Source organism: Antedon bifida, chromosome 6, assembly GCF_963402885.1.
Source record: "Antedon bifida chromosome 6, ecAntBifi1.1, whole genome shotgun sequence".
Lineage (NCBI taxonomy): Eukaryota > Metazoa > Echinodermata > Crinoidea > Comatulida > Antedonidae > Antedon > Antedon bifida.
Window position 1 is genome coordinate 23,282,462 of NC_136231.1, and position 15,954 is coordinate 23,298,415.

The 15,954-nt window shown below is 31.2% G+C and overlaps 2 protein-coding genes across 3 annotated transcripts in view; both read left to right on the forward strand.

Annotated features, from left to right (window-relative positions):
- Nucleotides 1-505: 505 nt before the first annotated feature.
- On the forward strand, nucleotides 506-8,157 carry LOC144845887 (uncharacterized). The gene is made up of 16 exons (XM_078703387.1): nucleotides 506-570; nucleotides 1,046-1,099; nucleotides 1,493-1,777; nucleotides 1,995-2,246; nucleotides 2,614-2,748; nucleotides 3,247-3,396; nucleotides 4,324-4,455; nucleotides 4,621-4,752; nucleotides 5,151-5,441; nucleotides 5,678-5,986; nucleotides 6,147-6,226; nucleotides 6,550-6,781; nucleotides 6,960-7,062; nucleotides 7,254-7,355; nucleotides 7,737-7,826; nucleotides 8,023-8,157. Exons 2-16 carry the CDS (start codon nucleotides 1,051-1,053, stop codon nucleotides 8,099-8,101), a joined length of 2,421 nt encoding a protein of 806 aa, XP_078559513.1. The 5' UTR covers nucleotides 506-570; nucleotides 1,046-1,050; the 3' UTR covers nucleotides 8,102-8,157.
- Nucleotides 8,158-8,788: 631 nt separating this feature from the next.
- The window catches only part of LOC144845889 (angiopoietin-1 receptor-like), a 38,504-nt gene continuing 31,338 nt past the window's right edge, over nucleotides 8,789-15,954 (forward strand). The window contains exons 1-10 of one of the 2 annotated variants that reach the window (XM_078703391.1): nucleotides 8,797-9,433; nucleotides 10,006-10,055; nucleotides 10,300-10,584; nucleotides 11,311-11,562; nucleotides 12,352-12,486; nucleotides 12,707-12,856; nucleotides 13,684-13,824; nucleotides 14,545-14,979; nucleotides 15,292-15,359; nucleotides 15,569-15,800. In XM_078703391.1, the coding sequence (XP_078559517.1) occupies nucleotides 10,007-10,055; nucleotides 10,300-10,584; nucleotides 11,311-11,562; nucleotides 12,352-12,486; nucleotides 12,707-12,856; nucleotides 13,684-13,824; nucleotides 14,545-14,979; nucleotides 15,292-15,359; nucleotides 15,569-15,800 (1,747 nt within the window). In that variant the 5' untranslated portion in view covers nucleotides 8,797-9,433; nucleotide 10,006. Of the gene's footprint in view, nucleotides 9,434-10,005; nucleotides 10,056-10,299; nucleotides 10,585-11,310; nucleotides 11,563-12,351; nucleotides 12,487-12,706; nucleotides 12,857-13,683; nucleotides 13,825-14,544; nucleotides 14,980-15,291; nucleotides 15,360-15,568; nucleotides 15,801-15,954 lie in introns of both variants that reach the window. The other variant, XM_078703390.1, reaches the window with a different exon arrangement.

The window sequence follows — 15,954 nt, forward strand, 5'->3', positions numbered from 1 at the left end:
TTATTCACGAAGAGATACATTTTATATATATAAACACAACAGGAAAAGAATGGGCGGGTTTATAATTAATAAAATTTATAATCGTGTTGATTTATTTCAACTACAATAAACAGCCTGCAGTATCGGCGACAGGCATCGAAATAACGATGTTGGAAAAGATGTTACTGTATAGGCCTAATATCAGAAGACACAATCCTGTATGGTATGACATTTGCTAACAGAAGACCCGGTATAGGGATTGTTTATTGCTGCTAGTCATCATCTATCATTGATCACCCTACATTATGAATATATACTAAACTCTTAAATCACAGCATGCAGATCACAAAAACGACAAACGTTTTTAACTCCTTTGTTTGTTTTGTTGATTTTGAAAACAAGCTAGTACGATAGCTTTTTTATCAACAATATGTCTGAAATATTTTTACAAACAATTCTAAAAGACTACACTTTATGCTCTGCTGAACAACAGAATGAGGAAGTTCCAAGAGTAAGTTGCTTGTCTAGTTCAGCACAGCAGAAAGAATGATGTCGTAAGTTTAGGACATAAATTAAATCAAGATACTAATTGTAAGTATTAGAAATCTATTTATGATAAAGGAATTTTCTTGAGAACAGCTGATCTCTTCTTTGTCAGTTGAGAGTTTAGTTTAAGGCATGGGTTCTAAGTTAGTATAGAATACTGGGTCGGCTTATCTTTTGATGTAAAAAAATGTGCAATCAATAACCAGTACCAGCCACTTTTCACCGTAATGTTTGTATAAATATACGTAATTTTAAGCCAAAACGATTTCTATAGTGTTTTGCTTGTAACCATGTTCTTGTACTTGTTCTTGTATATTGGAGTTGATTTTAAACAATTGAATGAATAAATTAATACAACGTGTTCTCATTTAAAATTAAACATAAAACATAAATATAATTGCAATTCTAAAAGATCGTTCCAGTTGGTAAGAGAATAACTTTTCTTGATTAAATTCAAGATGCTTACTATGTAGGCTTACAGTCTGTGACACTGTCTTATATCATTATCTTTTTTCTCAAGAAAATATGATTATTACTATACTAGCTTTGGTTCAAGGGATTGTTTACTGTTTCGGTAAGTTAACTTTTAAATAGAAAACTCAATATGTATATACCTATTGTTTTTTAGATATATTAATACCAACAACACAATCTCATCGGCGATTTTTCAAATAAATTATGCTGCCAAAAAGCGTCTTTGTACATTTAGGCATATTGTTTCTAAATTAGTTTTGCTTACACTACTCTCTCTCTCAACACTCAGTTATCACTGATAGAACAATCCAATTGGTATGATTATAATAAGTAATTTGAAATTATTGATGTAATCAAAAATTTAAATAAAACACTGTAAGAAAGAATTTAAAGAATTCAATATTATTATTATTTTTTTGTATTTTGAATGATAAAAATGTAGTCCGTGATTTTTTGAATTTTTATTTATACAATTTATTGTATTTATATTCAGGGAATGATGGATATGTAACAGTTCTGAATATTTTTCCACAAAGCAACTCTAACACAGGATATCAATTTTACATTCCTACTACATTCACTGGTTATAATTTGAGTTACGGTAGATCATTTGCTGTAGCAGATGATGAAAACTTGAATGAAACATCGTGGGATGTGCCGGGCGACAAAGTGAAGGAAAGGTATGTCACAGGAGAAGTAGGCATGGGAGTATACTATTGCAAGATACTGAAAGATGGCGTCATCACAGACGTTGAAACTACAAAAATAAGAAATGATGGTAAGAATCATGTTGATTTCCGATTGAAACAAAATTGAAAACTAAGTTCATGAAATGTTTGCAATTTTTTAAAACAAAACACGAACGCACCCACACCTGAACGACAATATCAATTTGACATGTTAGAAACAATTAAAGAACTTCACCGACAATGTATATTATATAGTAGCAGTTTTAATTTAATTGTAAACATACATATTTATTATTTATGAAACAGCCTTAATAACGCCAGGTAAAACTAAGAACACAGTAACAGTAAATGTTGGAGATGACGTCACAATTAGTTTTAATACTGATTTGAACAGTGATTTTGAGTGGAGGAAAGATGGTTCTCCTCCATTTAAAAATGGGATAGACAAGAGCATGACATTTAACTCAGTAGAGATCAGTGATTCTGGAGTCTACGAGATGTATAAGAGTGGTAATCGGTCTGAGCGTCTACATTCGTTTATCAAGTTGATTGTACGAGGTAAACTTTATTTATATAGACAGGCCTGATAGAGCATCTTGAGCACCTTCTATTTGGACAGCAATAATTGCCCAGTATTATAAGAACAGTCCGTAATACAGCTTCTCATGAGCATCATATGTGGTGACTGTATCTGTTAGGGGTTAAGTTATAGTCTATGATACTAGGCGATATACGTGAAACACATGCTGTATCATGGTACTCTCAGATACTGGACACATGTAGATACATCAGTTCTTTTTTATTATTAGATTTTAAAGTCTAAATCTTAATTAAGTAAACACTGATTAAGCAAGAATTTCTTTAATTACAGAAACGAAATCATACATTAATTTTTGTTATTCCGGATCTGTTTATCATTTTGTAGAGTGTCCACGTCACAAATGGGGTCCACCTGACTGTACTGGTGACTGTGAATACTGCTATAATGGAGGCGTATGCGATGATAAAACAGGATTCTGTATCTGTGCACCTGGATTTAAGGGATCAACATGTGAAATTGGTAAGAACACATACTTCATAGAACTTCAATACAAAATAAAATCAAATACGATTCTCACAAATTATAGCGCTTACTAAGAACTTAAATCACAAAAGATGACAAACTCATGCGTATTTACCATTAAGTGTACATTTTCCCTGTACAAGTTTAAGTTTAAATTGATTGTCAAATACATAGTAAATGAAATGTGTATTCCAAGGTTAAAAAGCACGATACAAATACATTAAAAAAAATATAAAAAAAATGTAAAAGGCTAAAACACTGGACAATTGAGTCAAGATTTTAAAATACAGAACATTTTTGTGCCTATAGTTTAAACTGCTTATTAAATAGTATAATTGCACATGGAAGGGATGGCTTATTATGACGCTCGGCCTTCTTAATTGAAGGGATCAACCTATCGGATTTACTAGTTTAAACAATTAAAAAAAGGGTGGGATTTGTTAATTACACTAAGCCTACTATTACATAATATTAAATGTTTGATTTAAAATGTAGAATGTGACGGTAATAGACATAGCTGGAAATGTGAAAATCGTTGTTCCAGTAGAGGTGATCTTGATTCGTGTATGAACTACCAATTTTGTTTACCTGATCCGTATGGATGCAGCTGTGTTACCGGTTACAGAGGATTAAAATGCGATACAGGTGGGTGAAACTCATTTTAAAATAAATTGACTTTTAATCATGAAGGTTCCAATTTAAAGATGTATTGTTATCCCCAAAGCATGAAAAATATAGATAATAAATAATCAGAATAATCAATTTGATCTCTGGTGTGTGTGAGTACAATTAAGGGACTAGTTCCGCCGTACTACGCCGAGAGTGTTAAAGAGTCGCTATACAATCCTCATTCTCACAGATTTCCGCATATTTATCATTTCAAATTAATAAATTATATTTCAGGTTTATAATTTATTCTGTGCCTGTGATGTTTATATATTTATCGTTTCAAATTAATTAATTTAAATTTCAGTATATTACCGGGCGGTTTAGAATTAATGTTTTTTGCCTAATGTGTTAATATATATAAAAGTATCTCTTCGGAGATCCCGCCTCGTGAATAAAAATACTGAAAGATGAGGGCGTATCAATTTGATCTCTGGTGCGCGTGCGTACAACTGAGGGACTAGTGCTGTTCCGCCGTACCACGCCGAGAATGTTAAAGAGTCGCTATCCAATCGAGTTTGAACAATACCATGAAAGCCCCAGTGGACTAATGGTTAGGACATCTACATATCAAGCAGGCGGTCCGAGTTCGAATCTCGGTTCGGGCGACTTTTTCTCATTCTCACAGATTTCCTCATCTTTATCGTTTCAAATTAATTAATTAAATTTCAGTATATCACCGGGCGGTTTAGAATTAATGTTCTTTGCCTAATGTGTTTATATATTTTGCTGTTTTACTTATCGTTTTGATTTAGCTTTTCGCTCTTTTTTTTGTATCTCCATTGAGATCCAGCCACTGACACCCACATCATTGTCATTTTTTCAGTAATTTGCCTTTGGATTTATATATATATATATATATATATATTATATATATTCATTTTATATATACATTTTTAATTTAAGAATGTTCATCAGCAAAATTTGGTGCAGACTGTGCTCAAACTTGTCATTGTAAACAAGGTGGTTGTGATCGATATACAGGAAAATGCACTAACTCATCTTGTGCATTTCCATGGATGGGATCAAACTGTCAAAGTAAGACTGAAATACACAACATTGTTTCCTAATATTATACGAAAATCTAATAATCTGTGTATTTATATTGGGTAATCGACATGTCAAAATAAGGTTGAGAAATCGATCGACAAGTGGAGTATCATAATTTGGAATAGAATATCTGCATACACTTAATTCTTTTAGAATGTCAATCAAATTTTTACGGAGAAAACTGTGATATTGAATGTAATAAACAATGTGAATGCCACAGATTGACTGGCAGATGTATAGAAGGAACATGCTTTTCCAATTGGCTAGAACCTAATTGTGAAGTTGGTAAGTTCCAATTGTTATTAACACAATTAGATTCGTCAAAACATTCGTGTGTATTCCAGCCTCTCTGATCTTTTTAATGTAAGCGTTTATTGTATCATGACGTTGATTGAATAACGAAAAGCATTTAGCGTTCCACTGCGTCGAATACAGAAGTTATAAAATGTATCTATCGAGTGCACATGGTCGCTCACTAAAAACCTTACACTACAATTGAGTGAGTTCTGTGCGTATTCTCGAAAACCTGATTTGAGGAAAAGGCCAAAGGCACAGAGAAAATTTAACAATAATGAGTACATAATATTTATGATAGACCTACATAAGTTCCATAAAAATATAAGAAGTATGTATGCCATACATAAATATCCCAATTGAGATTAGCGATATTATTTTTTTTTCAGGAATTATTGATGCCACATTTGTACCAGTAAATAACAACCAGAACACAACTGCATCATGTTCAGTAAAACATTATGGTACAACAAAAATTACAACAATGATTATGGTGACCAATAAACATTTCACTGAAAATTTGACAACACTGTTCTATTCCTATCTAGGAATAGAACAAGATGGTGAGAATATAACAACATACACATTTTCTGTGACATCAAATGTTGATTCAACATATAAATGTGTAATTATACATGAAGGTTTTTCTGTTCAACGTGAAATCGTTGCCGAAATATTTCGTAAGTTTAACCAATAATCTTCATTAACAATTATTTGGTTTCCCTTCTAAACATAGATTAATCAAGATTCAGATACAGTCTGCTCTTAATTTGCATACGTGTGTATTTAAATCCATTCACTATTCACTCATAATATCCATGTCACATGGGATAAGTATTTGAAAACGATAGAGAGGTTAGTGATATAATATCTGTAAGGAAAACTAATTTTTTATTGTTGTACAACCTTCTTTTAGGGTTACCTTTCTATACTGGAAGTATAACAGTACTTAACGTTTCAAGCTCCTTTATCACCATTGAATGGACGGCATGGAACAGCAATACTGATGATGGAGATGGTCCAGTTGTTGGATACTTTTTATACCACAAACTAAGCAATACAAATGATTGGAAGAAGACATTATATGAGAATTCTTTATCAGGCACTGTTAATGGATTGATGTGGGATACAGAATACACTTTTGGTGTTTCTGCTGTGAGAGCTGGTGAAGGAGGAGAAGGACCAGTTGGAGAAACAACATTCACTGCAAAAACACTTTGCGGAAGTAAGCTAAATCTATTATTTTGAATTGTATTTATATTGGAGTTTGCAAAAAAAAATTGGATTAGATTTACATTTAAACATTTCTCAACTTGAATTGTGTAGTTAAGACATTTACGGGGACCTGATTTACTATTTCACGTGATGTATATGTTGTTTATCAGGGCCTCCTCCGGTTCAGAACGCAAAACACAGAATGTCAACCTGGGACCCAAACAGTATCCAAGTAACATGGATAGTACCGGTACGTATGTTTACAATTAATAATGACATCATGTGTTACTCTTATACTATAATGCAACCAATTTACCACAAAACCTCAATTCCAATTCGTGACAGTTGTACATCGGAAAAAGCAAGTAACACAGTGTTTTCTGGGCAATGTCAGTACAACGCCAATAATTTATGATTATCATTCGCAATATTTCTTTCACCATCAGCTATTTTAAAATAATGATTGTAAATTATTCATTAAAATTGGTAATAATCTAGCCATGTAAAACATATCTTTTAAATCAAAGCTAGTATTCATTTTAATTGATCTTGCACTATTGATTGATTTTGAAGGACAATTTAGACGTTGATTTACTGAAATGTTACAATACCAATTCGAGTATGTACACAGTTTATTTTAAAACGATTGACATCAAAGGATGCAGTGAGAAGGTTTACCATACCAACACTAGTCAAGTTACTATCGAAAATATTACAGTGGATGACCCTTATCTCATCTTGGTCAGTGTATCGAATAAAGACAGCGAGAGTAAAGTTGTTAGAAGCTCAAATGATATAGAAAATGGTAGGTATATCGTCAATAATACATTTCCTTACTATTGTATCTTCATTGAAGAAATAACAAACTAGGCCTAATGTATTGTTTACATTTTTTCATGACGGTAAAAACTGAGAAACAAAATTAAAAGAAGCCAATCAAGACTTTAATATGTATGCAAATTTCAATTTCAATTATTTTAAAGAATGTATGCCTACAAATGAATCAAATTCTGGTAGCATTATAGGTGGCTCTGTGGCAGGCGGTATTTGTGCAGGTTTTTTCACCGTCATCATAATATCAATTTGGTAAGTTCCTGTAATGAATTATTATTATTAATAATCCCAATAAAAAAAATGGAATATTGACACGTCGTTTAAATCTACTTTGCAATACCATTTTACAACCATAGTCAAATTCGATAAGCCTACTTCAAAACTACTACTACTACTATTGAATTATTATTTAACTTTTATTCATTGTTGTGTTCCTTTTTAAGCCAACAAAAATCACGCAAAAATATTAGTAAATCTGACGTTGAGGAAAAAAATATTTATCAGGATTACGCAGCAGCTAGTAATAATTCAGAATATTCATCATGGTAATTATGAGTTTCTATTCTTGTTGCCAAATCATTTATACCTCACATTTTAGGCCTAATTATCACATCCATTAAGTTACTCATTGCATTTATTTGTTATTGTGTTTAGTATTCATTGTGATATAACATTAGAAATGTTACGAGTAGTCAATGTAGTGCAACTTGGCTAATTTAGCAACAGACACAGCGCTGTTAAACAAATCTGCTGTTAGTTGTGTCCTGTGCTTACGTTTCTGGTTGTATTTGTACTAATATTGTAATTTTTAAATGATAAGTTGTTAATATTGGTGCTACATTTTATAAGAATTATTGATATGATGTGATTTAGGCCCGTTGAGATCAATACTGAGGTCTATAACATTATATTTTGTGTTTGTCTAGTAACCCAAAAATAGTGACTAGTTCTAACAATGATGAGTCAACTTATCAACACGTGTATCATAATTGTGCAAGTTACAATTCTTCATCAGAGTGAGTATGGCATTCAAGATTTAATCATTAATTACATTTGACATTTAAAAAAAGGTTTATTTTCATATTTATAAGAATAACTGAATACTGAGTACATAAATGTCTCACCACAGTTGATACAATATAAAGAAGGCTTGCTTTCTGAACAGTTAAACCTCTGATCACTTATACTATTTTCTGTTTTTATAATTTCAAGCAATTATGAAAATCCAGATATTGTTAAAATGCCTGAAAATCAACCATATGAGATTGTGAACTTGTTCAAGTTAAAGTAAATTATCATCGATTACGAAAGCGAAAGATGCAACCAACATTTGGTAAATGAGAAGACATTCAACCGTACGGAAATCGTTAACGAAGAATTGATTCAATGATGCTTGACCCACAAATATTGCATAAACAAAATAGAGTACCGACGGTACCGTATATTTGTATTAGCACATTTTAAACATTATTAGTAATTAAACATTGTTCAAATGGTTGTATTATGTAAATATATTACCTTTGTAAATTTGTAAATTTCTATTTGATAATTCAAAATTATTGTCAAATAATAATTGTAGTCGTTGTTACAGTAACACAGCACATACACCAGAAGAGAAGACAAACACTTATAAATAAAACCTTAAAACTGATTAGATTATATTATGATTTGATAAATGTTATTAGGCCTAATGTAAAACTGTTGAAGGTGACAACATTTTAAATTTACAATTTCCAAAAGTTGTTTTTAGCATGTTCATGATTTGTTTTATTTTATGCTTTTCAGCTTTTATTTTAGTAATTCAGTATAAATAATTAATAGGCCTAACAAATGAATAAAAAAAATCTTGTTTTTTTTCCCTAATTGTATATCTCGATCTTGTGGAATTTAATCGAACACGTCATCTGTACTAGGCTTATAATGGTAGGCTTATAATGGTAGGTCTAATTAGGTTCCGTTATTATTATTTGTTGAACCAAAAAGTGTAAATAGTGACGTGTCAACTAAACGTCACTAAGGTATTTATACTCATTGTGTTTGTCTGTTGGTTTAACAAAAAAGAAAACGTTACAGTTTGTATTGAATTCCTAGTTATGAATTTTTTTAATAGCATTAGGTTATTATTGGTACGTATTGTTAGTTTATAATTACGAATTTCTTAAAACTCGTATAAAATCACTTTCCAACTTGATTTGAAGGCTCTATTATTTATACATTTAAATGACGATTTAAAAGTCTTATTCATACATTTAGATTATGAAGTTGTTGAAATAGAGAAGACCCCAAATGATGGCTTATTACCATGTTTTCATTTAAATAATGTACACACCTATATATTATACTGTATAATGCTATTGTTGAACAAATAAATGTTTTTTGAACTTGAAAAATTAGCAAACAGCAATAGTAATAATAACCTTTTCACAGTTCACTACCTCAACTAGTTCAATTTAACGTTGTTTTGTTCCTGTTGTTTACTAAGTTACAACCCCAGCCAAACTTAACACAATGTGATTGAACAGCATCGATGAAAGTATTGATATTACCAGTTTACTTCCTTATACCGTTTCAGTGAATGCATACTATATATTAGCAGCATTTATATTTGAAGTAACTAACTTATGTAAGTATTAATAACTTTATTTCTGATAATAATAAAATCACAATTTAAAAATAGTTATGATTTAGATAACTTCACTCTTCCTTTTTATTCTAGGCCTAATTTAGAATGACAAATCAAGAGTGACACTCAACAGATTGAAATTGATTTGACAGAACCATTATCTTAAATGACGCACTATTATTTGTTTAATTTATTTTATTTTATAGATTGTTTGATATGTTTAAATATTTATGTTAAAAAATCAGTAGAAAAAAATGTAAATTAAATTTTTATTTTGTTGAACCACTAACGTGTTGTTCTGTCATTTGTACTTATACAAAGAAAATGATGTTTAGTTTAGGCCAATTTAGGCGTACCGAGCTTAGCAGGATGCACACGTTATAAGACACAGTACTACTAACATAGGTCTGTTGTGTGATTTTTAAAGTTGTGTGTTCTTTATTTCATTCGAATTATTGAAATAAAAAGGCAGTGCTATATCGATGACTCTGATAATCAACTTAAAATAGTTTTCTTTCATTACGAACACATGTTAGTTAGAAAATAGCTAAATGTATATACTTTTATTTTAGTATGATTGTTCAAGTTTTACTGTTTCTTCAAGTTATTGATTCCTGCCAGGGTAAGCTAAGTTTTCAAAATCATTTCGAAATTCTGGTTTGTAGGCTAGATTTAAATAATGTACAGAAATAAAATAAAATTCTGACAAACTCCCGTAGATATTTTGGTCAAACCGAGGTTCGTCAAAATAACAGTTTAAATTTGAAACTTTTAATTTGTAATACAGTCACAAAATTAATTTGTAATCACACGGTGATATACTGAAAATGTATTAATATTAAACCAAAGTAAATGTTCTACTTTAGGAAATGATGGCTATATAACTGTTTTGAATTTGTCTCCACAAAGCAACGGCAACACAGGGTACCAATGTTACACTCCTAGCACATTCAATGGTTATAGTTTGAGTTACGGTAGATCATTTGCCGTCCTGAGTACTGACAGTTTAATTGATACATCGTGGAACGTTCCGGGCGATAAGGTGTCTGGAAGGTATGTCACAGGAGACGTAGGCATGGGAGTATACTATTGTAAGATAGTGAAAGATGGCGCCACCACAGTCGTTCAAACTACAAAAATAAGAAATGATGGTAAGACTGTAATAATGGTAAAAACAAGTACTCATTTTTTATACGATTACAGTTCGCGCGAATCGAAAACATCATGATTCATCAGCACTCAGAATTCAAACATGAACATGAAAGTCAGAGCAATCTCGCTCTTGTAGTGACGAAACGATGGATTTGCGCGAACAAATTCGTCTAGTGGAAAATCGGATTTACAAATTTCACAGTAATTAACTGGCTTTTGATTTGGATTAATCAAAATAATTATATTTGTTTTTATTTTATTTTCTTAATTTCATACCCATTCAATAGCAAGTAACTCGCCAATTATAGGATGGATAAACTATTTCATAATTTCTCATGCTTATAAACAAGTCTCATTTGAGACTTATAAGAGTGGAGTTAAAGAGTCGTGACTCGTGTTACATAAAAGTTACATTATTATGTTAGTGTATTATCAATAACAACAATTCATGTATGTTTCTTATTTATATATATAACAATATATGTATACAAGATTACACAAACGGGTATAAGAAAACCTGTTTTGCATTGTGCTCCTGTTTTGAATACAAACAAATTGGGGAAAAAATGTTTAGTTTTGTGGAAAAAAACGAGATCGATTATATTCCCTATTTAGTTTGAACATTCAATAAATGTATTGTATGAAACTAATCCATTTCTTTCTATAGCACACATGCATAACATAAAAAAAGATTATTACTTAATAATGTCATTTTTTCAAAACAGCTTTAATTACGCCTGGGAATTCTAAAAACACAGTAACTGTAAATGTTGGAGATGACGTCACAATTAGTTTCGATACCGATCTAAACAGTAATTTAGTGTGGAGGAAAGATGGCTCTACTCCATTAAAGATTGGAACGGAACAAGGTATGACATTTAACCCAGTAGAGATCAGTGATGCTGGGGTTTACGAGATTCACGAGGATGGTAACCGAGGAGATCGTAAACATGCGTTCATCAAGTTGATTGTACGAGGTAAATATATAAATTTAATATTTCAAAAAAAAACTTTCAACTCATTATTTATCACCATATTTGCTTCTTACAACCAATACTTGCTATCATTTAACTTAAATAGTATGTGAAAAATTCTTCTAAGCTTTATGCTGTATCCAAGGCTATTATTTTGTAACAAATAACAATTATTTATTTGGAACTACACTTTTGAAATAGTGACACGTTTCTTGAAAGAATGTGCAGAGTAATTAAAATAAAAGTAAAAGAAAAGTGATTTAACAAAGGCCTATTTACAAGAAAACATTTAAATTATGTACAAAATATAAAAGTAACAAAAGTAATAAGATTTAGTAATAAAAAAACTATAGGCATTTCTATTGTTGCTTTCCTCTCTTTTTACGTATTGCTCGTTTGGTGAAGCCTTTACACATTCGATCAAATGCAACTTATTTGTAAGCAGATCAAGATCGTGTGAACCAAAAACAAACATTATTTTTAAATAATTTTTTTAATAATAAATTTTTTCCAAACACCAATTAGATAGATAGAGTTTGCCTGAGGATTACCAATTCCTCCAGGTAAATTTTCTGGAGGGCAGGACATGAGAAAAGGATAGGCCTAATATCTTCAGTGGATTCAGATATTCGTCATCGACGTCGCCATCGTTGACGTCGTCGTTGACGTCGCCGTCGTCATCGCTGTCACCACCGTCTTCATCGTCACCGTCGCTACCACCGTCGTCATCATCATCATTAATAATAATTTATTAGCGTGCAGTATAACTTTATAATGAAATTTCTTTGGTAGAGTGTCCACGTCACAAATGGGGTCCACCTGACTGCACTGGTGAATGTGAATACTGTTATAATGGAGGCATATGTGATGATAAAACAGGATTTTGTATCTGTGCACCTGGATTTATGGGATCTTCTTGTGAAACTGGTAAGCATATCATGCACACATAATTGAACGGAAGTTGATGATAAAGAAAGAAGACTATTATAATCCGTAAAAATAAAATCTAGGTAGACCTATCTTATTTTTGACAAACTTGGGTTAGTAAATAAATCTCTATAATATGACTATGTACTGTTTTTAGCTAGGACACATTTCTACCGTAGCCGAAACCAAAATAATGCAAATCTGCTTTTCATTAACTTAGAATGCGGTGGAAATATACATGGATGGAATTGTGAAAATCCTTGTGCCAGAAGCGGTCCTCTTACTTCGTGTAGAAGCAATCAGTTTTGCTTACCTGATCCATATGGATGCAGCTGTGTTACTGGTTACAAAGGATTAAAATGCGATACAGGTAAATTAACGAATTGCACATACACATACATTGATTGCAATAGATTATAAACTAAACTGTTTTCAATGAATCGTTAACATAAATGAACACCTGAAGATTTGGATTTAAAATGATCAAGAATCTACGGAAGCCCGTTCGGACCACTATTTATTTTGATTTTATTTTATTTCCAAACACTTAATTAATTAAATTTTTGTATATATTCTGAGATTGTGATGTATATATATATATATATATATATATTATATTATAGTACGTTGTATTTTCCTTCATTTATTTACTACATGAAAACATTTTGTAATATATTTGTAAATTTATATTTTAAGTTAGGGTGCCACAGATTAAAAGATTTGCTTTCTTGTGGTTATCCTGTTTTTCACACTTTATTGTACTTAATTTTTTATTTATATTTTCATGAATGTTGTGTGAAAAATAAAAGAATCAATCAATCAATCAAAAACCCAACCAACAGCAAAACGATTTTTAAGAGCTGTTATCAGGCGGACTTATCTGTTATTATTATGATGCATGTAGCAAGTTTCCAATTCAAAGTAACTATCACAAGGATTATTACGGAAGCCTATTTTGGTCAATAGTTAATTATATTTTAGGAGCGGTTATTATCTGTCTGTATTGCGGTCGCCACTTCGAATTGAAAACTTGCTATTATACATTATTTGGTCATTATTTTTACATGCAGTTTACACGATGTTCATTTAGTAGGCCTAATTCACTGAAATTAAGTTGAAGTTTTTTTGTTTTAATATTTATATAATTGAAACAGTCTCCAAATAGCAGCGTATTTATAATTTAATTTAATTTTACAGTATGTTCTTCGGGTACATTTGGTGCAGACTGCACTCAAAATTGTCATTGTAAACAAGGTGGTTGTGATCGATATACAGGAAGATGCACTGACACTGAAGACTCATCTTGTGCGTACCCGTGGACGGGATCTAACTGCCAAAGTAAATATAAATTTTAACTACCTACTGCACTCACTCCATACAATACAAACAGTTAAAATAAAACCATATACAAGAAAATACAAATAAACTATACATAACATGAAATAGTGTTTTGTTAGAGCAGCCTTAAATATTGAAATTGTTTGTGAATCTTTTATGTTATTTGGTATTTGCTCCCATAGTCTAGGAAAGGAAACAAATACAGAATTATGAAAAGTATTGCCTTTCGAATATTCCAACGTAAACCCTACCCGGACATCTTTCACTAGTTTTAATATAGTAAGTAACCTTTCAGCACCTTAAATCCCAATGAAAGTCTATTATGTAATTTAAACAATTCATCAATAGATAATAATTCAAGCACTTTCAACCTATGAAAAAAATGTGTCCCAGGAACCTTCCATTCTAAACATTATTATCCTTGTTGCTTTCCTTTGACTGAAGTATCATGACATTTAGATAACAAATGAAATATAATATTAATAATGTAGTATAACATTATCAACTGATTCTAATGCCTTATAATTGTTCTCATTTATCCCTTTTGGCTTGAATTCCATCTGAGAGTATGGTAAGATCATAAGATGAAGGAAATGAATATTAAAATCGTTTTTAAAATTTCAATTTCAAATTTCTGTTTTTTTTCCACAATATAACAACATATAATATACAATAACACAATGATAAACTAGTTAGATAAAATCGAAATTTTTTTTGTAGAATGTCAGATTGATATAGGCCTAAGCCTATTTGGAGAAAACTGTGAGATTGATTGTAACAAACCATGTGAATGTCACCGACTAACTGGAAAGTGCATTCAAGGAACATGTTTTTCTAATTCTCTCGAACCAAATTGTGTACCTACGTATGACGGAAACCTGGTAGCTAATTCTTCAAGTTCCTCTATCAACATTAAATGGACGCCGTGGGATACTGACAATGGAGAGGAAGATCTGGTTATTGGATATTTTTTATACCACAAACTGAGCAATACTGATGATTGGAAGAAGGAATTCTACAATACTTCTTTATCAGGCACTGTTACTGGGTTGATGTGGGATACACAATACACAGTTGGTGTTTCAGCTGTGAGAGCCGGTGAAGAAGGTGAAGGACCGATTGGAGGAAATATCACAGTAACAACACGTTGTGGAAGTATGTACATTAGTTCGAATTTCAGAATAAAAATACTTTCTTTAATGATTATAATTTCTAAGGATGAAAACCACAAATGTAAATAATTTCATATATTTCGTCAATTAAAAACATGATAATAGAATACAAATAAACATAACAAAACCTATCCATTTATTGAGAGTTTTCCTTGTCAATATAAACATTTAATAAGCAGTAGTATCGATGGCATCATAGATCATCAACTCTACACTTTCATGACTAATACATACTGTAACAAACACCTATATCTAAGCGATCCAATAATAATCCCCCAACCCCATTTTTTCACAGAACCGTCTCCAGTTGAGAACGTACAACTTCAAGTTTCGAACACTACTACTATCATTATTACATGGATAGTAAGTACAATTCTAGGTATTTTACTATTTAATCATTCCGTCTTTTAATACGAAAGTAAAACAATTTTTTTTTTCTTTACATTTAAATTGAAGTAGAATCCGTGTATTATAGTAATAGCCGTATTGCTGGGTGTTGTGACATAATTCTCATGCACATATTGTCCTTTTGTACACATGCTTACGTTTCCGTCCTTTTTATATACTTTTAGGGAAAACTTGACGCTGAATCATTGAAATGCTCAAGTCTAGTATTTGTCTACAGAGTATATCTAAAAGTAATCAACAAAAAAGGATATCGGGAAGGGGTTTACCAGACAAAAACGAATCAATTTATAATTGAAAATCTGGAAGTAGAATATCCTTACGCTATCTTAGTCACTGTGTCTAATAAAGACAGTGAAAGTGAACCAGTTAACATTCCAAGCATACCAGAACAAGATAGTGCTGAACAAGGTACTGTTAAACTAAAACGATTTTTAAATTTTATTAAAAATAATAATTATCCAATTATTCAAAATAATACAATATCACGTTTTAGAATAATAGACTTAGTTGAAAAGGCGCCTTTCTCGATTATTTTACTATCTATAGAGAA

Excerpts from the sequence above, each read along its gene's own strand:
- LOC144845887 (XM_078703387.1), top strand. The coding sequence starts at position 1,051 with ATGATTATTACTATACTAGCTTTGGTTCAAGGGATTGTTTACTGTTTC. Across the intron at positions 5,442-5,677 it reads AATCGTTGCCGAAATATTTC|GGTTACCTTTCTATACTGGA; the intron begins GTAAGTTTAACC and ends ACCTTCTTTTAG. Across the intron at positions 7,827-8,022 it reads AGTTACAATTCTTCATCAGA|CAATTATGAAAATCCAGATA; the intron begins GTGAGTATGGCA and ends TATAATTTCAAG.